This window comes from Gorilla gorilla, chromosome 8, assembly GCF_029281585.2.
Source record: "Gorilla gorilla gorilla isolate KB3781 chromosome 8, NHGRI_mGorGor1-v2.1_pri, whole genome shotgun sequence".
In the NCBI taxonomy this organism is placed as follows: Eukaryota; Metazoa; Chordata; class Mammalia; order Primates; family Hominidae; genus Gorilla; species Gorilla gorilla.
The window spans coordinates 105,839,954-105,867,438 of record NC_073232.2 but is presented as its reverse complement, the minus strand read 5'-3'; the positions used below and the strand labels follow the sequence as shown (position 1 = coordinate 105,867,438).

Below are 27,485 nucleotides of genomic sequence, written 5' to 3'. Positions count from 1 at the left end.
GGCCTGTTCTAGTGCCTAATCTCCATTATTAAATACTGGCTTCTCCCAACTTCCTGAAAAGGAAGTTTCCTCTTTAACTTAGGAAAGCCTTACCTACCAGCCTGGCCAAAGCACTGGTGCCAAAAGAGGAAGTGAGTAGGCAGGTCAGTCCAGTGAGCCCAAGTCCTCAGTCAGCCCTAGGCCTATGAGGGAGGTGGGCGGGCTGGCAGCTCACCAATGCTGGATTTGAGAGGCTGAGCCACAGGGGACAAAGTGAGCTCTAGGAAACACTCCTTAGCCCTTTATTGTCTCTAGCATGCAGCTCACCTCTTTCAGGTGTAGGCAAAATGTTGATGGGGAGGAGGGAAGCCTCTGGGGAAATTGGAAGATGGGGCTCTGGAATCTCGTTCTATAGGAAAGACCAGAGTACCCCCTACCTGGAATGCAGGGAGGGGCTGGGTAGGGGGTAAGTTGCAGGGGCTGGGACAGAACACCAGCATCCTGCATCATTAGCAGCACGTGGGAACCCTAGTGTATGGGTGCAAGGCCACTTGCCTCAGTTTTCCAGGTGTTCCCAGGGGCCTCCATTTCTCATCTTGAAAAAAGCAGCAAGACTTTGGTACCAGAGGGTCTTGGTGTAAGTGCAAATCTGCTTCAGATATATATTAGCTGTGGATTTGGGGCTGGTTACAAGGCTTATCTGAGCCTCACTCTTTTCTTGGGAGATAAGGGAAAATAGTCCTTGCCTGATGGGCTGCAGTGAGGATTCAATTAGGCAATGTCCCTTAGAGCTCTGGGGAGCTGTGAAACCGGTGATGCCAGGCTGATATCTATGAAATGCACTGGGAGTGAGGAAAGGGTCACAGATCTCCGCCTGGGTATTGGAATATCCAGGGACCGTGGGAGGCTCCTGGGTGCCCCATGTTAGTGTTCTCCACCAAAGACAGAGGAGACAGGTGATGAGCATGGGAGAGCTTTGCCTTCCTCTCTCACAGAACCACAGGCTGTCAGAGCCTTGCTCCGCAGCTTCAGTTTGACAACCTCAGAGAACCATAATGATATAGGAGTTAAAAAGAAATTACTCGGGCAGATAGTGAGGGTATGGAAGTCCTTGGTAAGATTTTCCTTTTAATGAAAAGCAGCCCCTAAATCCTTTTCTAACAAAAAGCAGCCTGTAAAATCGTGCTGCAGACATAGACAAGCAAGTTGGAAGCTTGCATGGGTGAATGCCAGCAGTTGTGTCCATTGGAATGTACTACCTAAGACTAAGCATGTTCAAAATGGCAGCTCCATCTTCTGTTTTTGCCAGCTATGAGTGCAGTAAGGAGCAGACAAGATGGCCAAGTGGAAAGTCCATTTGCATAATCAGATTTGGGTGGGGTGGCCAGCTTTTCTTGTGCACTATGTAAACATCACACCTGGTCAAACCAATCTGTGAGCCCTATGTAAATCAGACACCACCTCCTCAAGCCTGCCTATGAAATACGCTGTGGTCCACCACTTTTCCCTTTTCAGATGCCTCTGTCTCACGAGAGAGAGAGCTGCTCTCCTCTTTCCTTTCTTCTGCCTATTAAACATTCTGTTCCTTAACCCACCCACATATGTCCGTGTCCTTAATCCTCTTGGTGCAAGATGACAAACCTCGGTTATTTACCCCAGACAGCAATGCCGCTTCAATAAGATAGCCACACATCACTTCCAAAAACAGGTTTAATTGATCAAATCTATTAACTAAAGTGAGCAAAACATCTCTGTTCGTTTGTCTTCGAGCTTGTGATATCCATGAATCTGACTTCAGAAGCAAGCTGCTCCAGAAACTGCATAAGCAGTCACTACTGCTGGTGCTGATTTCCTCAGCAACAAAGATTGGTTGAACACCTACTATACACCAGGCCCTGTGCTGCTGTGCATTCCAGCCACTGGCCCAGTCTCCAAGTGGTGGAGTGACCCTGGGTTCAGTCTTTGGCTCTGGTTTCTCTCTATCTCTCCAAGGGATGTGTTATAAAACCATAGGCCTATAAACACCATTTATATCTCCAAACAATGTGCATCTCCAGGCCCAAGCTCCACATCTCTGCATCCAACTGCCTATTCAATTTGGAAGTCTCACTGAGATTTCAAACTGATGAGCTCCAAATGAAATTCTTGGCTCCCCCACCCCTAATCTTTGCCCAGGCTCCCCCATTTTTGTTGCCTGCTTCACCATCCAACCAATGACAGGCTAAAAAATCAGAGTATTCCCCTTGAGTCCTCTCTTTCCCTCACATTCTATCAATTCCATCCTTTCCATCAATAAATCATCTTTGTTTTACCTTCCCAAGGTATATTTACAAGTCATTTCTCACAATCCCTCCCTAATGCCACTCACCTCCAAGGTCCCATCCCCATGTCGCACTTCAGCAGCTGCCCAACTGGTCTCCATTTTCACTCATGCTCCTCAGAGTCTATTCCCTGCCCAGCAGCCAGGGTAATCTTTGCACACATTCATCAGGTCACGTCAGTCTCCAGTTGCAAACCTCCAGGGGCCTGGAGAACAGAATAAACTCCTAGGCCCTATGTGATCTAACCCTGCAATTTCTCTGGCCTCAACTGACAGGCCCCAGCCGGGTACCCCTCGTCTCAGCATTAAAGGCAGTGCCTAGTGCAGAGGAGGCTCCATCAATAGTCGGCTTACGCCACTCTCCCTTCAAGCATGTCAGCCTCCTTGCACTAACATCTCTTCTGTGTCCCTTCCCCCTATTCACACAGGTGGCCCTTTCTTGTTGCTTACCTTTTGATCCAATTTGTCACTCCTCAGAAAGGTCTTCCTAGGCCCCTCCCCATCTGATCTAAATTCCCATCACTACCATAGCCCCTGTCCCATTTTCTTCACAGTGCTTATTCGCTCTGTGATGCTATACTATTTATTGATTTGTAGCTAGGCGTGGCGGCTCATGCCTGTAATCCCAGCTACTTGGGAGGCTGAGGCGGGAGGATTGCTTGAGCCAAGGCATTTGAGGCTTCAGGGAGCCGTGATTGTGCCATTGCACTCCAGCCTGGGCATTGGAGCAAGACCCTCATCTCAAATATATAGGTATCTGTATATAGATATAGTTTATTGACTTTTATTTAGTTTTTCTGCCCCTGACTTGAAGGTAAGTTCCCTGAGAGAGGGCCATGGCTGTCTGGTTCACCACTGTATTCCTAGCACAAAGGACACTGTCTGCCATGGCTGGTGTTTAAGAGGCATCTCTGCTGGATGCATCAGGAGTAAACCACTCCTGAACTCACTCTCAAACGTTTCAGAGTCATCCTACTTTCTCTCTGATTTCATGATGCCGATTCTCTTAAAAGGGTCCATGGCATTTTTATAAATGAAAAAAAAATAGTAAGTCATCTTTAACTGTTCCTTAGAAATTCTTCAATTGCTCTTGACATCAGTGAATGATCCTAAACCCTTGCGAGTCCAAGGTAGGGCACAGGGTGGCTGTGACCCTTCAGAGGAGAAATCTGCATCCTGAATCGGTTCTAAGACTCACTTCAGAAACCACTATGGTGTGGCTTTATATGTAGGAGATGTGATTGCTGAACAGTCATAAATAAATATTTATTAAATTCGATCATATTACAAACACACTAAAAAAGTTCACATTTAAAAGGAACCCATAACAAATCCTTTTTTTTTTTTTTTTTAAGATGGAGTTTCGCTCTTGTTGCCCTGGTTGGAGTGCAATGGCGCGATCTTGGCTCACTGCAACCTCTGCCTCCCAGGTTCAAGAGATTCTCCTGGTTCAGCCTCCCAAGTAGCTAGGATTACAGGTGCCCACCACCACTCCCAGCTAATTTTTTTTTTATTTTTAGTAGAGACGGGGGGTCTCACCATGTTGGTCAGGTTGGTCTCGAACTCCTGACCTCAGGTGATCCACCCACCTCAGCCTCCCAAACTGCTGGGATTACAGGCATGAACCACTGCACCTGGCCAACAAATCCTTTTATAGAGGGAAAATATTATGAAACTGGGTGACCACCCCTTAATTTGCCGATGCTGTGGATGTCTATTTGCATAGTTTCATTTTCTTAAAGCAGGGTGCACTGATGGAGGGTACTGGAAATGAACTCTGTTTAAAAGCATGCCACAGCTCGCCAGGTGTGAGAAACTCTGCTATAAAGAAAAATTAGCCAGAAATAATCGACAAGTCATTTCTTTTGACAGATGTGTCTGTTAAAATGGCTCCCTTTTCTGGGAACCAGAAGCAGCAAAAAATTTTCTTCCACTCATTCCTGCACAGCGTCATGTTGTAGAGGATGGGGTTTAGGGCTGAATTAGCAAATGTGAAGGCCACCACCCAGAAGAAGAGGGACGGCCAGATGACCAGGTCTTGCTTGAAGTTCTGGATCAGGATGAGGAGGATGGTGATGATGATGGGGCTCCACATGATGAAGAAGGAGACCATGAGGAGGAAGAGGGTGCGGAAGAGCCGGAAGTCCTGCTGGGACACGCGGATCTGGTGGCTCTCCGAGTAGGCCAGGCTTACCGTGAGCCTCTTCCTTGATGCCTTTGTGATCTGTGGAAAACGAAAACAGGACTGGAGCCACAGGTGACTGAGGGTTGTTGGGGATTTTGAGTTAGGGGCCCAAGAGTTGGAATCTGCTATCCCCAAGGCACTGAAGCTGTGTACCTCTGGGACTTTGTGTGCCCAAGCTTAGGATGTGCTGGAGAAACAGGACCCCGACTGGACTCCTGAGAAATAAAGCAGAAAATCACCTACCTTGTAAACAGAGTTATGAGGGGAAGTGAAAAGCCTGAATTGGGTGGTCTACAAGAGGGACATCTTCCCTGTTATTTTTTTTAAAAGAGGTGTCTCTTTAATTGTTTGCAAGCACAATGTGCTTAGGGTTCAAACTCAAACAATGCTATACTGATGGGGAGCAAATGAAGAACATCTGGCCTTCTCTACCCTCTATTTCCACCCTGGGAGGTGACTAACGTGAGTATTTTCCCATATGGCTTTCTGGAAATGCACCACTGCCACACACAATATTCCTGGCGTGGGATTGCAGGCATCTGCTCTTTTGCCTGGTACACAGATGGGCCCACACCACGCACCACACTCTGGGCCTTGCTCCTTTTTCACCTAGCAGTATATCATGGTGCTCGGGCCATATCTGCACAGAGACGGCACTTCATTCTTGTTATCTTCTATAAATGGTGGTTGCAATTTATCTAGCCCCTATTGAGGGGTATTTTATTTCTTTGGCCTTGTTTGGGGAGGTAGCAGCTGAAATAGCAGTGTGCATACTCTTCCCCTCTCTCCCTATATTATTCCGTTCTCATGCTGCTATAAGGACATACCCAAGACTGGATAATTTATAAAGAAAAGAGGTTTAATTGACTCATAGTTCTGCGGGGCTGGGGAGGCCTCAGGAAACTTACAATCATGGCAGAAGGGGAAGAAAATGTTTCCTTCTCCACATGGTGGCAGGAAGGAGAAGAATGAGAACCAAGCAAAGGGGGAGACCCTTATAAAACCATCAGATTTCATGAGAACTTACTATTACGAGAGTAGCCTGTGGGAAACCATCCCCATGATTCAATTACCTCCCACCGGGTTCCTCCCGTGACATTATGGGAACTACAATTCAAGATTATGGGGATTATGGGAACTGCAATTCAAGATGAGATTTGGGTGGGGACACAGCCAAACCATATCACTCCCCTACAGGTTGTTGAGTGGGAGATGGCATACCAGTGTGGCAGGCCAGGCAGAAGGGAGCACTGGACCCCACCCTAGGTTCCTTTCCTTTTGCAGGAGCAGGAGAAAATGGATCCTAGTCTTGCCTACAGGCCCCTGAGTCAGGGGTTAAGGAAAGATGATGTGATCAGAGGCTGCTCATTTGCTGGGGCAGCTTCTGTCAGGAGCCAACCTGAAAATGAAGCTGAGTGTGGGAAGGGTCTGCCCATACCTGGTGGGAGTGGGTGTGGGAAGGGCCCGCCCATGGGTTGGAGTGGGTGCTGCTTGGGAATGATCCCCTCATCAACAGGGCCTGTTGGCACCATCATCAGACACAGGGAAATCAGAGGCAATGACCAACAGAAGGGGGCAACCACCTCATATGGGCAATCATGCAAGTTCCTTGTCCTTGTGGGAGACCAGACCACTGCCAGGGCAGCCCATCCTCCTTCTCTGTCCTCCTCCCAGCTCCAGCACCACAAACCCACATCCTACGCCTTGGGCAGGGGAAACTTTGAACTGACTATGAGATTGACATTGTAAAATAACCAAAAAACGACTGGAAAGCTCTGTAAATCAGACATAGGTGTCATTAAAGGTGCCCCTGCCCCAGCAAGAAAGAGGAGCTTGTCAGAGCACTGCTGGTGATATTTGTGGAAAATGACCATTTTACATTTATGTCCCCTGTTGAGAGGTGGCAACTGGGGGAATAAGCCTCCTCATGCATATCCTTGCACACCTAGGTGAGCATGTCAGTAGAATAAATTCCTACCAGTGGAGCTGCTGGGACCTCTAATATTTTGTATTAATGAGCAGGGCTGGCAGTGAAGCAGAGGCATGGCAGGCAATGAAGGCAGCCCTGGTTATGCGGGCTTAGAAGGGGATTCTGGACTCTTCTTTCAGGAGATCCTACAGGTGTCCCCCAAGACTCCTGAATCTCAAGAGGGGGAGTAATGGAAGGTAATTAACATCATTCACAGTTCAGGTAAATTTAACTGCAAGATCAGAATGGCTGAAAATATTCCCGTTAGAATACTTGTAACTAGGCTGGGCGCAGTGGCTCATGCCTGGAATCTCAGCGCTTTGGGAGGCCGAGGCGGGCAGATCGCCTGAGGTCAGGGGTTCGAGACAACCCTGGCAACATGGTGAAACCCTGTCTCTACTAAAAATACAAAAAAATGAGCAGGGTATGGTGGTGGGCACCTGTAATCCCAACTACACAGGAGGCTGAGGCATGAGAATCGCTTGATCCCAGGAGGTGGAGGTTGCAATGAGCCGAGATGGTGCCACTGCACTCTAGCATGGGTGACACAGTGAGGCCCTGTCTCAAAAAAAAAAAAAAAAAAACAACTTGTAACTAGCTAATTAAAGGATAGTTGTTTGTTTTATGATTCAATGTGGCTGCTTGCTCTGTGCAGGAGTTTAGGTCCACCTGTTGATGGTGGAGACCAGGGCAACAGATGCTGAGTGAACAGCCTCATAGTCATACAGATCTCTAGCTTTACTGAGGGCTTCCGTGTGGCCGGCACTGTGCCGCACATTTACTTCTCAATCGTCACATTTAATCTTCATACCTACTCTAGATTTGTACTATCATTGTTCCCACTTCCCAGATGAGGAAATTGAATTTCAAGAAATTTAAGAAACTTGTTGAAGGTCAGTCCACTGATAATACAGGGTCAGAGCCCCCATCTCTGAAAATCTAGCTCAGTGGGATTAAAGATGAGACAAATTACAAAAGTCTCAAAAGGGATGGCCACACTATTCAGCTGTCCCCTCCCTTCAATGGCTCTGCAGGGTGAAGGTTGCTCAGGATACACAGGGCACCACCTCGGGCTCAAATGCCAGAGGCCATATTGGCACATCCAAGTCTGGAAGTCACTATGTAGAATCAAAACTAGAACTTGTGTTCCAGTGAAACCTGGTTAATCTAAGGAAGCTGCCTTGGCTGTTAGATCTAGGAGAATATCAGTTGGGCAGGGTGTCAGGTGGGTGGGCTGCAGAGGAATTGGTACCGCCTCTGAGTAAGGATATCGCTCTAGGCCTAAGCACAGGCTGGGGGACCCACAAGGGCTGAGTCTGACAGCAGCTTCATCCCTCTTGCTGCCCACACCATCCTAAGAAGGGCGACAATGTACCCACGGTCCCTGGTGTAGTGTCGCAAAAATACTTTTTGATGAGTGATGTTGATGAAGGCTCACATTTATGGAGCACCTACTATGTGCCAGGCCCTTACCTATCACTGAGTTTACCTTTTTAAATTCTCCCAACAATTCTGTGACATATGTACTGTGACGATCCCCATTTTACAGATAAGGAAGCTGAGGCTCAAAGAGCTTAAAAAACTTGCCCACCAGTACTCAGCTAAGAAGCTGCCGAGGTGGACTGCCAACTTGGCAGCCTGACGCCAGCCCATTGTCTTTATCATAAACTAGTTCTTTCCCACTCTCTACTATCTCTGCCCATGGGAATCCTTCTGCCCAGGCTTTAACTCCAAACTCTAATGCCAGGAACTCTGAGAAGGATTCCTGGTTCATCTCCCGCTTGGCATCTTGCAGCATTTTGTTTCAGGCACTCATGCGACAGTTGCCACATACACTATGTGGTAGATGTCCAGGCGTCCTTCTTTTTTTTTTTTTTTTTTTTTTTTTTTGAGGTGGAGTCTCGCTCTGTCACCCAGGCTGAAGTGCAGTGGCGCCATCTCGGGTCACTGCAAGCTCCACCTCCTGGGTTCACCCCATTCTCCTGCCTCAGACTCCTGAGTAGCTGGGACTACAGGCGCCCGCCATCACGCCCGATTAATTTTTTTTTTTTTTTTGTATTTTTAGTAGAGACGGGGTTTCACCGTGTTAGCCAGGATGGTCTCGAACTCCTGACCTCGTGATCCGCCCTCCTTGGCCTCCCAAAGTGCTAGGATTACAGACTTGAGCCACCACGCCCGGCCCAGGCGTCCGTCTTACCTCTGACCCGGATATGGTTTGGATCTGTATCCCTAACCAAATCTCATCTCGAATTGTAATTCCCATAATCCCCACGTGTGGAGGGAGGAACCAGGTGGGAGGTGTTTGGATCATGAGGGCAGTTTCCCCCACGCTGTTCTTGTGATAGTGAATGAGTTCTCATAAGATCTGATGGTTTTATAAGACAGTTTTCCCTCCTCCTGCTCACTCTCTTCTCTCTCCTGCCACCATGCAAAGAAGGTCCTTGCTTCTCCTTCTGCCATGATTGCAAGTTTCCTGAGGCCTCCCCAGCCATGTGGAACTGAGTCAACTAAAGCTCTTTTCTGTATAAATTGCCCAGTCTCAGGCAGTTCTTTAAAGCAGTGTGAGAACAGACTAACACAGACCCCCACCAGACTACGGGTTCCTTGGGGGATGGGAGCTGAAGCAAGGCATGCCTGTGTCTTCTGTGACCCAGAGCCCTAGCAGGTACCTGACAATGGCTGCGGGTGACAGACAAAGTGGGCTCACTCATGGACCAAGTGCTTAAGTGGATGGACTTTTTTTTTTTTTTTTTTTTTGAGATGGAGTTTCGCTCTTGTTGCCCAGGCTGGAGTGCAATAGTGTGATCTAGGCTCACCGCAACCTCCACCTCCCAGGTTTAAGCAATTCTCCTTCCTCAGCCTCCTGAGTAGCTGGGATTACAGGCATGCGCCACCACACCTGGCTAATTGTGTATTTTTAGTAGAGACGGGGTTTCTCCATGTTGGTCAGGCTGGTCTTGACCTCCCGACCTCAGGAGATCCGCCTGCCTCGGCCTCCCAAAGTACTGGAATTACAGGTGTGAGCCACCGCACCCGGCCTGGATCTTTTTTAGCACTGAGAGATGCTACTATCTCCTCTCCACAGTTCCCACGACTGGTAGGGTGTGAGGAAGAAAAGGGGGCTTTATAATCAAATGTGGCTCCTCTCCTCCTCCTCTCCCCATGCTAGATGTCAAGGACAGTTAACATTGATCCAGGATTTCAAATGTCTTCTGCACTGGGCAGAATGCTTGATGTGCTTTTAGGTTAAACTAAATGCTCCATTAACTTTTGAGGATTAATCCTAATCCACAGAACAAGCCTCTGGGATAAGTTCTGTGGTTGCCGCAGTTTTGGAACTAAGAGGCCCTGAGAAGAGAAGTGATTTGCTTGAGCCCTGAGAAGAGAAGTGATTTGCTTGAGCCTCACAGTCAAGTAGGGGAGTGTACCCCATGCCAGGTGCCAGTGTCTTCTCCGGTGAGGCACAGCACCTCAGCAGAGGTGGACAGCATCTGGGGAATGTGGTCCACGGCCACCGGGTACATGATGACATGCAAATGCTGGGGGGCCCCTTCAGACATTCGGATTGTGTGGGGCTGGGTGAGGCCCAGAAATCTGCAAGTTTCCTAAACTCCCTGGGTGATTCTTGCCCACTGAAGTGTCGCAGCTGCTCATCTAGGACAACAGGCTCAGTCTGGAGTTCCCCTCAGTCCTTTGAGGACAGACCTTTTTGAGACTCACTGCCTCCACACCCACATGAGCTTCTGAAGACCGTGGGGTAGTCTCCACCCTACCTCACACCCTTCTGCCACCCTATGCCAGCAGACCGCTGCTGCCAACATGTGGGGATGGGTAGAGGATGTTCCCACTGACAAAGTTGGGACTCAACCTTGAAGGTTGAGTCTCCTCTGGGGGCTGCTTTGTCAGTCAACAGCCTCCCTTCTAGAACCACTGGATAGAAAATTCCATCTTTCCAGAGATTCCACCTACCTTTCCACGACCAGCATGCAGGCCCCCAAAGCTGGGGAATGCAGGTCAGGTGTGGAGAAAGGGCTTTGTGTTCACTGTCTAACACCCTCATGTTCAGCGGAAACAGATTTTGTTTCTCAGTTTAGCCCTGAGGCAGGCTGACGGTTTTCCATCTGCAAGCCATAGACTCACTTATTCAACAAATATTTATAAGCCCCTGCTATGTGCTAAGCACTCATAGGTGCTGGACACACAGCAATAAGCAAGGCAGCTCCACCCACGCTGCTCTTCCATTCTGGTGCATATGTGGGCAATGAGAGGGGGATCAATAAACATCCACTGTTACAAAAGGGTAGAGGCATCTCAGTTGTCACGGCAACAGTTGCTGGGCGATGACGTCAAGCAAGCCCCAAACAGTGGTGACAGCCTGATCCGAAGGCACTTAGAAGTTGCTGGGAGGTTATTCCCTTGGGAAAACTGTTGATTGGAAAAAATATTGAAGATGTATGGCATGTTTGAGTCACAAGGAAAGAGGAAGCAGGGAGGGCAGAAGGATGAATAAGGCCACTGCTCCAAGCACATGAAGCAGCCCCTGAAGGGTGGGCAGTAGGGAAAGAGCCAGGGCGAAGCCTGCTCTGAATTCTTGCCCAGGTCAGAACCAGGAAGGAGGGTGGAGACTTTAGAGCAGGGTTTCCAAAAAGGCATTTCTTGGAGCACAAGTGCAGAGAGATGCTCTGTGGAGAAAAGGGGGTTCTGTAGTCACGTTTAGCAATGATACCTATTCTATTACTGTGTGGGAGATCCTCAAAGTATATTGGCATAATAAAGGTCCTGAGAAGTCCTGCAGCAAAGAAGCCAATCTAGCCTATCCCAGCATTTCCCAAACTCTTTCTAACACCTAACATTGCCATGGCACTCTACAGAGCATTCTAGGAGACACACTGCTTTAGAGCAATAGAAGACCAGGGTGATGTGAAAAAGAGACACTTCTCAAGCCTGGAGATGAGACCTGGGTTACAGGAACTAGTGACAGGTGAGAAGTGGGACTGGTAGTGCTGTAGTATTTGTATCCCATGGCGTCAAATAATTTGTGAATTGTCTGTTATTATGCCTAATTAACGTTGATGTTCAATTGATTTTACCGAGTTATGTAAAACCAAGCTTCACAGAAAAAGCTTGGACAGAAAAGCTGACTCAGTATCTCTGAGTTACGTATATCTTCTTCACAGGGGAGGAGATGCAAACTGAGGCTCTGCTCGCACACTCCATCCATGTGGTATAGCTTGTCTGCTTCCAAATTATCAGCCTGGCAAACTCATGGTACCAAGTGAGGACAAATGTCATAGTCCTCCTGGGAAATGGGCAACAGTGGATTTTGCTAATAACGTGGAAAGTAATTTTTAAGTGATATTTGGATTAAAATTGTGATTTTTAAAACATTATCATATCTGCTCTTTCATTTTATTGTGTTAATCCACTGAGGCATATTTGGCTCCTGCAGAAACTGAGGTTCACATTACTTAAGTGACTTGCCCAAGGTCACACAGTGATAAAGCCTGGATTAGAACTTCTGTCTTAGGACTCTTTGTCCAGTGATTTTCCCACTGTCCAAGAAGAGACGACCCTGTAGACCCTTTCAATGTGATCCAAGGCTCATGCCTCATTCATTCAACAAATATTTATTGAGCACCTACAATGAATGAGCCAGGCTCTGATCTAGGCATAGGAATATAGCAGTGAACAAACCAAAACCTCTGCTCTCATGGAGCTTGCATTGTAGTGGGCAAGACAGATGACTGTCATAAATTGAATATGACAGGTGTAGAAAGTGTTTGAAGAGAAATAAATCAGGATAAGGAATTGGAGATTGATGGGAAGACTTTTTGGTGAAGAGCTTTTTGAGTAAAGACTAAATGAAGTGGGGAAGTGGACCTTGCAGAAATCTGGAGAAGAGAGATCAAGGAGAACAAGTGGCAGGTGCAAAGGCCCTGGGGCAGCAGTGTGGTGGCCAGTGCGCAGTACAGCCTCAAGGCCAATGTGGACACAAGGGAGGATGAAATATGAAGGTGAGAACGGCAGCGGGGCCAGACCACACAGGGCCTTAAGGTGAGGGTGGTGATGGAATGTAAATTACATATTTGCTCTGTTACTCTGTTACTCAGAGTGCCCTTTTACCTCACTGTGAGTCACGACAGCTCTTGCATCCAGGAGGTGTTCCGAGGTCTGTAATGGGGAGAAGTGAAGGCTGGCTGTGGGTTTAGACACAAGGTGCTTCGAGAGTAAACTGCTGTTTAGAGGTGGGTGGCTAAAAGGACAGCTGCCCCAACTCCTCAGGTCTCATAGAATTTTTCCAGGTGGACCCTGGCCTTGAGAAAAAGATGGGGGTGGGTGGAAAATCATTCCTTCCTCAGCAGGCAGCTGAGAAGCGTGAGGTACGAGTGAAAAGGGGCAGACCAGAACCCTCTTGGCGCCTAAGGAACTCAGGAGTGTGACCTCCAGGAAGGAGGTCAAATGCTGCCGCCCCTTCCAGCCAGCCCTGCTCTAGCGTCAATTCCTTGTTCTTGATGTGCTCCAAATCTGGGCTGTTGTTTATCCTCTTGCAAATCTTAGCAGCACCTTTTCCCAGCATGCTCTGAGACAGGGATCGGAAGAGCAGCCTTGCCTAACAAATCACGACCGTCATAATTTATTCATCGCCTGCTACAGGCAGGCATGGCTCTCTCTGTCCCATCAGTAGCATCTCCTACATGCCTCACAACAACTCTATACTGCTGACATTATGTTTGCTATTTTGCAGATGAGGAAACTGAGGCCCAGAGATGGTAACTAAGCTGGCCAAGGCCACACAGCAAGTAAGTGGCAGATTCAAGACTCAAACCCAGATTATTAAAATAACACTGTCAAGTCTCTGTGTCTGTCTTCATGGCCTTTTGTTTTTTTCGTTTTTTTTGTTTTTTTTTTTTTGAGAGGGAGTCTCACTTTGTTGCCCAGGCTGGAGTGCAGTGGCGCGATCTTGGCTTACTGCAACCTCCTCTTCCTGGGTTCAAGTGATTCTCCTGCCTCAGCCTCTACGGTAGCTGGGATTACAGACGCCCACCACTACGCCCGGCTGATTTTTGTATTATTAGTAGAGAAGGGCTTTCACCATGTTGGCGAGGCTGGCCTTGAATTCCTGACCTCAGGTGATCCACTGGCCTCGCCCTCCCAAAGTGCTAGGATTACAGGCGTGAGCTACCACACCTGGCCTGCTCTTCTTTCTTATACCCCTTATTCATCCCTTACGTTTGTGTAGCATTTAACAGTTTGCAAAGTGTTTGCAAAGTCTCAGTATCATTCCACCTTGTGTTCAGTTTCCCTCCTTTCGATATCAGCACCCTTGTCTGTCTCCTCCCTCTTCCCCTTTCATGTCAAAGCTCCTTCTGGATAGAGAATGTGTCTTGCTCGGTTTTTAGCCCACCTCCTTTCCCCCAAGCACTTCGCACAGAGCAGGCCCTTAACACATGTCTGAGGAATTAATGCATTGGGACTCTAGGGTCAGACTGTCTGAATTTAAATCCTGATTGCCACTTACAAGCTGTGTTACCTTGGGTAAGTTACTTAACCTCCCTGTGCCTGGGTTTCTTCATCTGTAATTCTTATCAGAATTAAAGAGTCAGTTCCTGGCATATGGTCAACACTATGTAAATATTTGTTAAATAAGTTCTACATTTATCTTCCTTTTTCTCTCACCTCTTTCCTTTTAACTTAATGATAATAGCTAACACTTACATAGCACTATCGTATGCCTGGTCCCATCGCAAGCACTGTCCAGACCTTAACTCCAGGCCTGAATCTGCCTCCTGCACTTGAACAAGCCTCAGGCTGGGTGTCACTTTAGTGGTCATTGGGTGGGCAAGAGTCTAATGAGTGACATGGAAGGGCCATCTCCCACAGGACCCAGGGATTAGCAGACCTGGATGGAGGTTGGGCTGGCTATGGGTTCTGAGCATTTAAGAAGGTTACAGACCCTTAGCTGCAAAGAAAGGGCCATGAAAGTGACCAGAGAGTGAGCAGGCCCTACAGGGCACCACTTCAAGTGCCTACTTGCCAGATGACCCACACATGAGATGCTATAAAACCAAGATTCAACAACTATAAACCTCCACGAGGATTCAAGGGCTTTGCATTAAACCTTCTAAAATGGGCATAAACATGGATGCACCCACGCTGTTTGCCTGGGCAGGCAACTTACTCACAAATGGGCTACCTTACGAGATATAAAACAGGCTGACTCGTCCTTTTTATGTCCCTGTACATATTTGTTTTAAAGGTAGAGATCATTTCCTGTTTCAGTGCACATTTGAAATGGACATTCCCTGGGGGTGGGTGGAGTAGCAACTGGAAGATAATAGGAGGGACTTCTGGTAATATTCCTTTTCTTGACCTGGGAGCTGTTTCATGAATGCACTCAGTTTGAGCCTACACCTATGCTCAGTGTGCTTTTTATATATGTATATAATACTTCAATAAAATGTTTTAAAAAGTATACATTCTCCAGTACTGCAGTGTTTGCAATGGGGAAACAATGGACACAGCCCAAAAGACCATAAAATAAATGAAGTCATATCTGTAGCCACTAAAAATAATGAGCTAGAGATATAGGAATGATGTGGAAAGATGTTAAGATATAATGTTAAGTGAAAAAAGGAGTTACAGAGCAGACAGTATTATCTCATATCTGAAAAGAACATTGAACAGTGTCAGATAACCATTTGACCATTTTAACCTGCAATTTCATATGGTTCATCAAATACACACACAGTATACATGACATATACATAAGCTTATAAGAAAAATAACCTGAAAAAATACATCTTGAATTGTTAAGAAGGTAGAGTAAGTTTTCAGTTTCTGTGTTATTTACATTTATGTGTCTGCTTTCATTTTAATTTAATTTTTTGTAATGACCTAGTATTACTTTAGTGATGAGCAAAAACATAATCACAAAGATATAACTTTAAAAAAAACCCTCTCCTTCCTCAGTGTTGTAGACCTGGGCAGTGAATCAAGATTGAGCTGGCGTGAACTCTTAGGTGTTCTCTGACCCCAAATTCTAAGATTCTAGCAGAAATAACCCCAAGCCTGGGTGAAGTTCAGTGGCAGCACTTGAAGCAAACATACCTGTAAAATTTTGGAGTAACTGATCACAATGACCAGTCCTGGCACCAAGAAGTTCAAAGTAACAAAAGAGACATCCCACGAGATCTCTCCAGCAATGGTGGGCCAAATCAGTGTGCAAATCGAAATTTCCTAGTTACAAAAAGGAAAAGAACATCATGTAAATGCTGGCTTCTTATTGGCCTCTGGCTCAGTCTTATTGAGGGTTTCCTGACACTTACACGGTTGCATTGCCCAGTTACACAACTAGCATGACAGTGAACCCCAGAATCCCTCCCACTGCCCACCACAATCCCACTTGCAAAGCACTTGCCCCTGACCCTCAGAATAGCCATGATTATGTTTTCTGTTCTCCAGGGACAGCAACTGAGCCTCAGGCTTACAGGGTGGTAAGAGCTAGAGTCGGTTCCTAGGTGTGGTCTTTCCACTTCCCTGGGCTGACATGCAAAGGGCTTTCGAGCCTTCTCTTCCAAGCCTGCCATTTTACAAAGGAGAAAACTGACCCCTGAAAGGTTACAGAGATCGGAAAGGACATGCTACATAACAAACATATCAAAACAGGAACGAGGTTTCCCTGTAGTCACAACTGTGTAAGCTGAAGGACACAGGGTCTTTGCTAAAGCATTAAGTGTTCATGCTGGGGGTGCTCAGGTGTCTAAAGTGTGTCGAGCTGCATCAACCTGGCCATCTAGAGCCCCAAGGCAAAGATCAGCCTCCACTCACAGACAGTTCAAGATGTAAAACCAATGGAATATGGCAGAAGAATGTGAAGGTTTGTGATCTTGCTGCTATCACTATGTTGTATTGATTCAAATGTTTAACACTAACTGCAAGAACTGCAACATATGGAGACCTTACTGAATAGTTACAAATAGCTTCCGCAACAATTTCATCCAATGAATAAACAGGCCAATGAAAACAGACATATATCTATGTGTGTGTGTATATACTAACTTCCCACATATAAACTTCCTATGCCCACTTGACTACAGAAACAAAACTGTTTAGAAAACAAGTGGCCCTAACACACGCATATAGAATAGATTATTTTTAAGAGCACGTGCTGTGTAAAAAGACCACGTTATTGATTTTGAAGGGCCAAGGCATCTTAACCAATGTCTAGGAGTAGCATGATCATCCGAAGTACCATTCATTCATTCATTCACTTGACCAATATTCACTGAACGCTCTACTAGGCAAACGCAGAGAATTTTTAGCAGTGAATCAAGACTGGGCTGGTGTGAACACATGGTGGGGGGAAGTTTATTAAATCCTTCCACATTTTGGTGATTGGAAAGAAACCTGTTTTTTTTTTTTTTTTTTTTTTTTTTTTTGAGACGGAGTCTCGCTCTGTCGCCCAGGCTGGAGTGCAGTGGTGCAATCTCGGCTCACTGCAAGCTCTGCCTCCCGGGTTCACGCCATTCTCCTGCCTCAGCCTCCCGAGTAGCTGGGACTACAGGCGCCCGCCACTGCGCCCGGCTAATTTTTTGTATTTTTAGTAGAGATGGGGTTTCACCGTGGTCTCGATCTCCTGACCTCGTGATCCGCCCACCTCGGCCTCCCAAAGTGCTGGGATTACAGGCGTGAGCCACCGCGCCCGGCCTGTTTTTTTTTTTTTTCTTTGAGACAGAGTCTCACTTTGTTGCCAGTCTGGAGTGCGGTGGCGCGATCTCGGCTCACTGCAACCTCCGCCTCCCAGGTTCAAGCGATTCTCCTGCCTCGCCTCAGCCTCCCGAGTAGCTGGGACCACAGGAGCACGCCACCATGACCAGCTAATTTTTTTTTTTTTTTTGTATTTTTAGTAGAGATGGGGTTTCACCATGTTAGCCAGAATGGTCTCGATCTCCTGACCTTGTGATCCGCCCGCCTTGGCCTCACAAAGTGATGGGATTACAGGCGTGAGCCACCATGCCCGGCCAGAAACCTGTTTCTTTCAAGGATCTTCTGATTACTAGCAGTGAGGCTACTACTGCTCTCTAGAAAACCCACACCACCCCCTTTTGTACTCAGGCCTCTGCCCACTACGGACCCCTCATTCCAAGACAGCAGTAGCAATACATATGAGCAGATATGCTGAAGCATCAATTGGAAGAAATGGATTCCAGCCCTGAATGTGACTTGGTCTCTCATTCCTATTCTTGTGATGGAAAAATTTTAAGGGAGAGTAGAAAAACAGAGGACACACAGAAGCTTTTCTTAAGACCCCCAACTCTTTCCAAAAGCCTTTTCCAGAATGTCTGCCAAAATCTCTCCAGGGTTAGCAAGACTTTTGTAGAGGGTATAATGATAGAGCAAGGTGTTATCTCTACAGTAGGAGTGAAAGAAAAAAGCAGGTCCCTAAACCATGTGCTTCTATGATCCCAGTGTGTTGAAGAGAATGTATACGTGTGAATGAGTATATGGCCATCCAACACACACATGCACACACACACTCTCTCTCTCACATACACTCACATGCTCGCATGCACAGAAAAAAACATGGAAGGATACAATCCAGAAAGTGAAGTGTCTATTTCTAGGCAGGACTCTCAAATTGTTTTTATTCTTGTGGCTTATCTGAATTTCCTAATTTTCCATGATGTGCCTATGTTACTTTTATAAAAGAAAAAAGTTCATTTATAAGTGAAATGATGATCAAACATGAAACACAGACCACCATGATAGTTCTGCCAACTTTACCAGCTATTTTTCAACAGAAACAATGAACCTGTCCCAGGCAGCTCCCAAATTCCGTGACTTTAATAAAGACGCTCGTTCTCCTTTTGATTTGTGGCTCTTGCTCAGGGCAGGAAGTGTGATAAGGAAGTAAGATAAGAACTCTGCCCGGCACCCCCACACATGAACTGAGAGGCAGTGCAACTGGCTTGGGGGCCTGAATGATGGATTGACATGCTCTTTAGAAGGTTTTGTATGGTATTGTTGACTAAATGCACTGTCTGGTCTCATTAAAAAATAAAATAACAGGTGCCATGCCCACAGAGATCCAAGTTGGTGTCATAACTTGGTTTCTGTGGGAAAATCCATTTGGCTAAAGTCGTTTTGATTCTAGGTATTCTCCCGCAGGCTGTGACATGTAGAGGAGTTAGGCAGCATGTCAAGTCTGGAAGGTGGGGATGTGAGTCCTATTATATTCTCTGTACTTTTTCTGCACATGTGAAATGTCCCCTGATCTTAAAAAGGGAACTTGGAAAACAAAAGTGGCAGGCCTGCCTTGTTACTGAGTTACAGAAGCGGAATTGGCAGAGTCAACAATAGTCTTCTTTAATTCATTTGCTCAACCACCCGACTCCAGACGTGGTGGCTGACCACAGCGAAGCCACAGTGAGGAAGAGCAAGGCGCTGGCCCTTTTCTCCAGGAGGGAGGGAGGCAGAGAAGCACTAGGACACTTCAGGACAGGACAAGCAGCTGGAAGTGCCCAGAGAGCTTCAGAGCACCAGAGAGGGTAGAGCCACCCAGGGGGGGTTGTTTCTGCTATGCCTGGAAGGTCCACGGCCAGGGGTATAGGGAGGCCGGAGCTCAGCTGTCAGACCAGAATTGTGGGATGAAATTGGGAGGCCACTCACAGTGAAGGGATAAGTGTGACTTGGATCCCCCAAATGTGTTCTGCCTCATCCCAGTCTCCACTTCTCCCTGGCCATCTCACTCATTTCCACGGCTCCTTTTGCAGGTAAAGCTCCAATCTACTATTTTCAGCTCCATGCTTTCCTGAACCCCAGACTTGCCCAATAGCCATGATGACATCTCAGCAGGAGGCCTCATAGGCACATTAAGCTTTGAAGGTCCCATCCCCAAATGGTTCCACCTGATTCCTGCACTCCCTGAATCAGGGCACAGGGCCACCATTCTCCAAGCTGCCAGAAACGCGAGCACTGGCCTTCTGCCCACCTCCTCCTCCCCACTCAGAAGGGGTCTCTAAGTTCCTCCTTCATAGCCATTGACTTATCCACCTATTGCATTTTCATTGGCCTACCCCCAACCCTTACCAAGACCAGGCCATCACCATTAAGTCTAAACTTCCTACCAGGATGACTCTGGTCCTTCTCCCTCTCCTCTGCCAATGCTTCCAGCACCGTCTTTTGCCCCCACTGAACCTCAGGCTCTACACATGTGTGGTGGAGAACCCCTTGCAAGTTTCAGAACAGCACTCACTGCTCCTTTGGCCTCCATGTGGACTCTCCTCTGCCTACAATGCCCTCCTCGTCTCCATCCCCTTGCCTGGTTTACTTCCTCTCATCTTCACACTCAGTGGGGACACTGCCATCTCCCAGTAGCTTCCTGGACTCCCCATACCCAGCAGAGACCCTTCCACAGCTCTCCACAGCTTGTGCAATCATCCCCTTCCCTGTCTGGAGTCCCTACTGAAGTGTGTTACTAAGGGTGGGGACCAAGCCTGCCTTTTTCCAGCCAGCATCCCAGCACCTAAAATTCTGCCTAATACACATTAGGTGCTCAGGACAAAATTGCCAAACAAGATTTTCTAAGGAGACTCCCCTTGAGGATGGGGACATCTGTCCACAGGCACTGCAGAAATGCTAGCCCTCCCCACACTGGCTGACTTATTTGCAAACACTTCCTGTTTGCAAATAAGTTCTAGCTGTTTGTTCCAGCTGTTTGCCTATCAGTCTCTCTGATGATTCTTCCTGCAGTACCTCTGGAGACCCTTGGTAAATCCTTGTTCCTGTGTCTCACCTCTGCCATCAACATGGAAGACTTCAAGATCATTTTAAGAACCTAGGAGTCCTAGTTGGATATTTCATCTTCTATCAGCTTCCCAGCAAAAAAGAGAGAAAATATTAATGCAAGAGATGCTTCCTTTCTTATATTTTAAAAGTATTCTCTAATCATAACAAAAGCAAGCAAACTGTGTTTGTTTCCTCAGACAATCCACACTCAGCAGAGACACATGAACGTTCACATGACTAGCCTGGTATTAAATTAGGGCAGGGTGGGGCAGTGGGATCAAGTGCCCCAAGGAAGTATAAACCCAAGGGTGACGGTATCCAGAGGGACCCAAAAGAGTGGGGCTAAATTCTGGTTCCATCTTTTGCCATTCTGTGACCTTAGGGATTTCCTCTTTTAGAATAAAGAAAAGAATATGGGGTGGGGTGATTGTCAGGACCAAATTAGGCCAGAATCTAGGACCATCTGTGTGCTTCTCCTTGAAGAGAAGGAGGTGGATTTACGTGATTTGTGGCAGGGGCAAGAGGGGAAGGGTGCTTAGTAAATGTTTGCAGAATGAATGGGCAGCACATTCTGGCCAGGATAGACAGTCTTCTCCACCTGCCGATGTGGGTCACTGCCCAGCCAGGGCCACAGCACACACAGGCTGGAATCCTGTTGAAGCAGGGTGAGCTGACCTGGCTGAGATGTCAACGTTGCTAGGATGTGTTCGCCCTCTTAAAATGGCAGTCTGTTATTTTACAGCAATCAGAAGAATTATACTGTTTGAAGAATGTTTAAAATGTCTATGTTCAAAGATAAGGAAACTAATAATAGCTAGCAATTCTTATGTGCTTAACTGTGTATGTGCCAGGTGTTGGCCCATTTACTGAACATGAGTGCCCATAATGATCCGGTAAGGTTGGTTGATACTGTAACCATGCCCATTTTGCAGAAGAGGAAAGTGAGGTATTGAGAGGTTAGACAGCTTGGATTCTGTCATGAAGCTCCCGAACGGCAGAGATGGGATTTAAACAGAATGTTTGACTCCAAAGCCCACTCCAAATACCAAGTTGTCTCGCATTTCTAGGATATTTATCACCTCATCTTCTCTTCAGTGAAGTTTTAGAGTCTGATTACCATGAACTACTGGGCACCCACAGCCCACGTGGACAAGAGATTGAGTTTCTGTTTCAGGAGGGCTCTTGGGTCGGCAGAAGCTCTAAGGGGCAGTTTCCTTAGCCAGCGCTCCTTGAGGGGAGGGAGCCGGTATCTGCTTAGGCTTGGTTGATTCTCTCAGCGTGTGGTTTGGGTTAGGAAAATATATCCCCCATCCCAAACCTCCATATTTAGTCTCTAAGTGGGATGGGGCAGACAGAATCCACAAGCAGAAAGCTGGGAATATGGGGATTGAGAAAACAAGCCTTTGCTAATTTTAAATGTGAGACTCAGTCAGTCTAGACCAGATCCTCCTGTTGCTTTTTTTTTTTAATGACTACACTCCCCTTTTGATTTTTTCTGTCTCTCATTCTTTTCAACTTATTTCTTCAACTGCTGAACCTATAATATTGGATGTTTTCTATGTGTTCAGGAAACAACCCTTAGGAAATTGGGTTTTTTCTGTTTGTTGGGTTCCTGGGCAGGTAGGTGTGAAAGTGTGTGTGTGTGTGAGAGAGAGAGAGATGAGGTGGATGTGGCAGACAGGTAGGAAAGAAGACAAAGAAGATGGAGAGCCAGAAAGGATTGTCCCATTTTTTTTAATTTTTAGAAAAAAATTTTTTTTTTTGAGATTGAGTCTTGCTTTGCTGGCCAGGTTGGAGTGCAGTGGTACCATCTCAGCTCGCTGCAACCTCCACCTCCTGGGTTCAAGCAATTCTCCTGCCTCAGCCTCCTTTGTAGCTGGGACTACAGGTGCATGCCGCCACACCCAGCTAATTTTTGTATTTTTAGTAGAGATGGGGTTTCACCACGTTGGCCAGGCTTGTCTCCAATTCCTGACCTCAAGTGATCCGCCTGCCTCAGCCTCCCAAAGTGCTGGGATTACAGGTGTGAGCCACCATGACCAGGGATTTTTTTTTTTTTAATTTCAAGCTTTCCCACCTCACCTCTACTAATTTCAGTGAGTAGGGCTCCTGTGAGTAACTAACTCACCTGGCCCCCAGTGCACACTGCAGCCTCATTCTCTCCCAGTGGCTTTGCCCAAATGCCTCTCCAAAGCTGCTTAAAACCAAGGAAGTGTTTCAACATTAAAACAAGGGAGGTCTGTGTGCCCAGCCATCACAACACAGACCTCCACGGAAGCACCTTACAGCACAACTGTGGCCACTCTGGAAGCACCACAGAGGGCTCTAACCACACCCAGATTCCCTAACAGCAGTGCGGTACTAAGTGGCCAAGACATGGAAGGCCCCTGCCTATGCCAAGGCCTTCTCACCCAAACAGTCACCTGTGTCCCTGTCAGCACACAATTTTAGTCTGGGCTCTGGCTGGGAAGTGACAAGAGTCTTATTCTTTAGTGTCATTTGCCAGTTAATTAGGGTTATACTTGAAATCACTGAAAAAAGGGAGAGGCACAAAATACACATCTGAAAACTTAAGATACCTTCAAGATACATTCTATCTGGTCTTTCATTCCCTGAACATCACTTTCTCCTGTAAGAAAGAAAATGAGGTGAAATACATCAAGTTCTGTGAGAAATATAGAAGTACTGTGACTCACTGAGAGAATAACTTTTAAAAAAATCAAAGAAACTGATGGCAGAAGCCCAGCCCCCTCCTGATCCATGCTTTTAGAGGCATCTGCGTGGCCCACCTTGATTCTCAGGTGTGTGTGGGCTAAGAACAAGCCTGCCCACTAAGCCAGAGCCCTTGGTCTGCCCATAAATGGCACCCACCAGCTCAGCTAATCCTGGCTTCTCTGGGCCCCACTTGAGTGGACATGGCCACAAGCTTGCATGTTATTTGATCAAGTGCCACAGGCTTGATGGGGCTCCTGCCTATTAGTCATTCAAGCTCATAAACAAACTCCCCACAATGTATTCCACACAAGCATTAGAAACAAGTGTTTAAGTTTGATTTGTGTTTAAAAAAAAAAAAAACTCGCACAGGATACAGGAGGCAGACTCCATCCATCCTACCCCCAGTAAAAGGGCTGTGTGAGAGACTGGTCTGGGAAAACCCCCAGAGAAGCTCCACCTCTCTGTCCCAGGCTCTGGACGGTCACACAGTCAGGGGGTGTCCCTGGTGGGCTGTGTGCATCTCCATAACCAAGCCTTCCCCTGGTGACACGTCATTTCTCCCTCCCTACTCCCCTCTCCGACCATTTCGAAGGTCCCTCTTTGGGACCGTGATTCCTGTTTGTGCCACGATTACTCAGGGCGCCCCATACTCACTCCTAGGTGGAGAGGGAGCTTAAGGGTAGGGGGTTCCAGGCCGGAAAACCAGTGACCCCGGCAGGGAAGGTGAGGCCAAGAACCCAGCCACGGGCAGAAGCTCAAGGAGGCTGAGCCCCCAGCGCACAGACCTAAGTCCCTTCTCTATCTCTCTCCGCGAGGCATGGAGAACCAAACACACTGGGAAGACAGCCAGACGGCGGCCACTGTCCTCCACCGTGACTCCGCGTCTAGATTCCCTCTTCCGCGTGGATCCCGGCGCACGAACCCTGCAACCACGGGGCAAAGCGGCAAGAGAAAAAGACCCGAGCTCGGGATTCCGGACCGCGGGACTTGAGGGGAACAGAGCCAATGCCCTGCACTATCCGCAGAACCTTATTCCGATCATGGTCACTCCCACCCCTATGAGCTAATAATGACAACTATTGACCCGCTACGTAAAACAGAGCTCGTCGGCCCAGCCTCTGTAATCTGCACATTTCAGGCGCCCAGGACACCTTGAAGGTCTAGTGTAATCCTTCCGTTTTGCAGCTGAAAAAACTGAAGACCCCGGAAGGGAATTCCGTCACAAGTCCCCTAAAGACAGCATTGCATCTGGGGTCCCCGGGTCTCACATGCCTGTCCGCGCGCTTTCAAAGCAAGACCATAACCCAACCCTGGACAGGAGCCCAACTCCTCCTTGAATTACGGGTAAACTTCTGGAAGGAGTCCAACTCCTCCTCGAATTACGGATAAAATACTCTGGGCAAGTTATTATACACTTCGGTGTGCCTCTGGTTCTCATCTGTGAAATGGGTGTGATAATAACAGTATTGTAGCACCTGGCGAGGAATCATGATTCAATACAAAGTGTTTGGCCACCCTGCACCCCCAAAGTTCCGTCTCGCTCCTAAACTACTCGTTGATTAACCTCGCAACAGTCATTGCATTTTGCAAGAATTTGGGGGACTCCACTTACATCATTTAGGAGGGCGTGTGCACAGCGTTGTAGTGAGATTTAAGAGATTAAACTTCACAGCCATGGGCACAAGGTTTGGCACAACGATTAAGTGCAATAAATGGCTATTGTTGTTCTTGATCATCCTCATCCCAGCTTCCGTCGGGGCCCCGCTTCCCAGCCTGCGCAGGACACCTGCCCGGCACGCACAGAGGGGCGCTCACCTGGTCGGCGCCGGGGAGCCGTTGCGGGACGACTCGGAAGAAGACGCAGAGAGGCAGAGCGGCGACCGCCGAGTAGCCCCAGATGAGCGCCAGCAGCACTGCCCGCGCCCGCCGCCCAGGACCCCGCACGCCGCGCTGTAGGTGCACGATGCACACCATGCGCTCCAGGCTGACCGCGGCCAGCGTGAGGATGGTGACGCTGCCGCTCAGGGTCATCACGTAGAAGAGCAGGTGGCAGGCAACGGGGCCCAGCAGCCAGGCCTCAGTCCAGCGCACGGCCAGCACCAGAGGGATCGCGCTGATGAAGAGCAGGTCCGCGCAGAAGAGGTTGAGTACCAGGCAGGCAGTCGCGCCGCGGCGTCGTCGGCGCGCCACCAGCACCAGGGCGCACACGTTGCCCAGCAGCGACACTGCAAAGATGAGCACCAGCACGGTTGTCTCCACCGCGGCCAGCACCAGCCGGTGGTCGCCCTTGACGTCGGAGAAGAAGGGAAAGCGGGTGCGGTTGGCTTGCTCCAGGCTGCGCAAGGGCGCGTCGCCCGCTGCCCGCGCGCATTCAGGGGACATTCCCGGCGCCTGGCGGCCCGCAGCGGTCTGAGAGAGTGCTCATCTGGGAGGCGACTGAGTGCCAAGGCGGGGAAAGAGGGAGGGAGGCGGTTGCGACATCTCGCCTCTGGCCCCCTCCCTTCTGAGGAGCGCCAGCACTGGGTGCAGGGAGCTGCACCCGGGGCGCGCGGGAACCAGGAAGTGCCCGGCAACACTGGCCGCGAACACCTCAGCTGGCCGGGGAGGTGGCGGCCAAGGCGGAAGCCTCGCGCCCTCTGGCCGTTTGAAAGTGTATCCAGAAGCCAGAAAACTCACTTAGCGAATTCCTCGAGCTCCCGCAGGGCCTGCCCAACCTCCTTTATTCTTCAGGAACACTGGATGTGCGAAGCCTTTTGTGAACGGATTTAGCTAAAATTGATTTAAAAGGGTCAGAGCTGGCCTTTGGAGATTATTTTGGCCTGTGTCGTTCAGGCTTTACTAAAGAAACTCCATGGGTCTGGAGGTAGATCCTAAAACAACTTGTAATGAGTCCGTATTTTTTGTGGGGGGAGTGATAACTAAGTAGTTATCACTACTTAGTAACAGGTCTTTAGGTGGATTATCTATTCCCTCTACCCCAGATTTTTAATCTATAAAATGGGAATAATAATACCCCATTAGGTTATTGTGAGGCTCACCTAGAGTTTTGCACACTTGGCACACAGTAATTACTCGTTAAATGTTATCAAATATTAGTTATTGTAACTAAAATGCATATACATTTTGCATTCTGAACAATGACATAAAATGCTTTCTTATAAAAAGGGTAAGTCCTTCCAAATTTTTTAATAAACTTGCCATCCCAGGAAGACACATATTTCAAGGCTGGCAGATTCACACACAAGCTATGAATGTGCTCCAGGTGCCACAGTTTGAGGAGCACTGGGCAATCCAGTCCTGTTAGAGATCAGGAAACTGAGGCCCAGCCAGAGTGACTTGTCTAAGCTGTCCTCTGGTTAGTAATGAAAGCCAGTCACCTGTCCTCGTCCCACACATTTCCATCACACCACTGCAGTCTCGTTTTCTGTAAATGAGGAAGCTGGAGATGGAAAAGTATGCCTGTGGCCTAAGATCCAGTGGCCACTTCCCCAACCAGCCACCCTCCTGCCACCCACACCTTCACCCCCTCTTCCCTCTGCCATATTACCAGGCCTCTCCCAGTTGCCCACTCTGTCTTCTAATTGTCTTTCTTAAGGTTGGGTCTTAAGAAATCTAAGTACTGACTGGGCACAGTGGCTCATGCCTGTAATCTCAGCACTTTGGGAGGCCAAGGTGGGTGGATCACTTGAGGTCGGGAGCTCCAGACCAGCCATGGCCAACATGGTGAAACCTCGTCTCTACTAAAAATACAAAAATTAGCTGGGCATGGTGGCAGGTACCTGTAATCCCAGTTACTTGGAAGGCTGAGGCAGGAGAATTGCTTGAAATCGGGAAGTGGAGGTTGCGGTGAGCCGAGATCAGGCCACTGCGCTCCAGCCTGGGCCACAGAGCGAGACACCATCTCAAAAAGAAAGAAAGAAAGAAAGAAAGGAAAGAAGGAAAGAAGGAAAGAAAGAAAGAGAGAGAGAGAGAAAGAAAGGAAGAAAGAAAGAAAGAAAGAGACCTAAGTACTTCAGGCTGGTTGCGCCAGAGTCTGAAGTACTGTCTGGGGAGTGGGTCCATTTGTGTGTCTGCTTTTCATGGTATCAAACAGGTCTGAGCTGATGATGTGACTTCTAACCTGAGAAGTAGATGCTTAGCTTGAACATTGACTAGGTTCAAGTTGAAAAACAGAACTGGTTTGCTTCCTGAAACAGTTGAAAAAGGGCAAAAAATTGAAATAAAGGCAACTCAGACAAATGGGGTTTTGGCAACTGTCTGATTAGGGTCAGGGGATATTAGTCTTTGTGTGAGGGAAAGGAAACTATATGTATATGTATGTGTGTGTGTGTGTGTGTGTGTGTGAGAGAGAGAGAGAGAGAGAGACAGAAAGAGAGAGAAAGTAAGAGGGAAAAGCACAGACAGAGACAGAGAGAGATTGATTACATCACAGGCTGATGTGATGATATAGACACAGAGAGGTTTCCCTAGAATGTACAACCAGGGTGGGCTCTTTGCACTAAAAGGCCTTCTCCGACATTAACCTCCTG

The 27,485-nt window shown here is 47.8% G+C and overlaps 1 protein-coding gene and 1 long non-coding RNA gene across 3 annotated transcripts; one reads left to right on the top strand and one right to left on the bottom strand.

Moving 5' to 3' along the window:
* Positions 1 to 1,287: 1,287 nt before the first annotated feature.
* Positions 1,288 to 25,587, bottom strand: FFAR4 (free fatty acid receptor 4). Its single transcript, XM_004049802.5, has 3 exons — positions 24,772 to 25,587; positions 15,562 to 15,690; positions 1,288 to 4,523 (listed from the first exon to the last, which is right to left on the bottom strand). The coding sequence occupies exons 1-3, from the start codon at positions 25,336 to 25,338 to the stop codon at positions 4,134 to 4,136; spliced, it is 1,086 nt and encodes a 361-aa protein (XP_004049850.1). The 5' UTR covers positions 25,339 to 25,587; the 3' UTR covers positions 1,288 to 4,133.
* LOC129524952 (uncharacterized) lies at positions 10,800 to 11,843 on the top strand. 2 transcript variants are annotated; one of them, XR_010135120.1, is made up of 3 exons: positions 10,800 to 10,905; positions 11,325 to 11,434; positions 11,631 to 11,843. It is a non-coding gene; the product is annotated as an uncharacterized lncRNA (long non-coding RNA). The 2 variants fall into 2 exon arrangements; XR_010135119.1 differs by having other exon boundaries at positions 10,814 to 11,052.
* Positions 25,588 to 27,485: the final 1,898 nt, after the last annotated feature.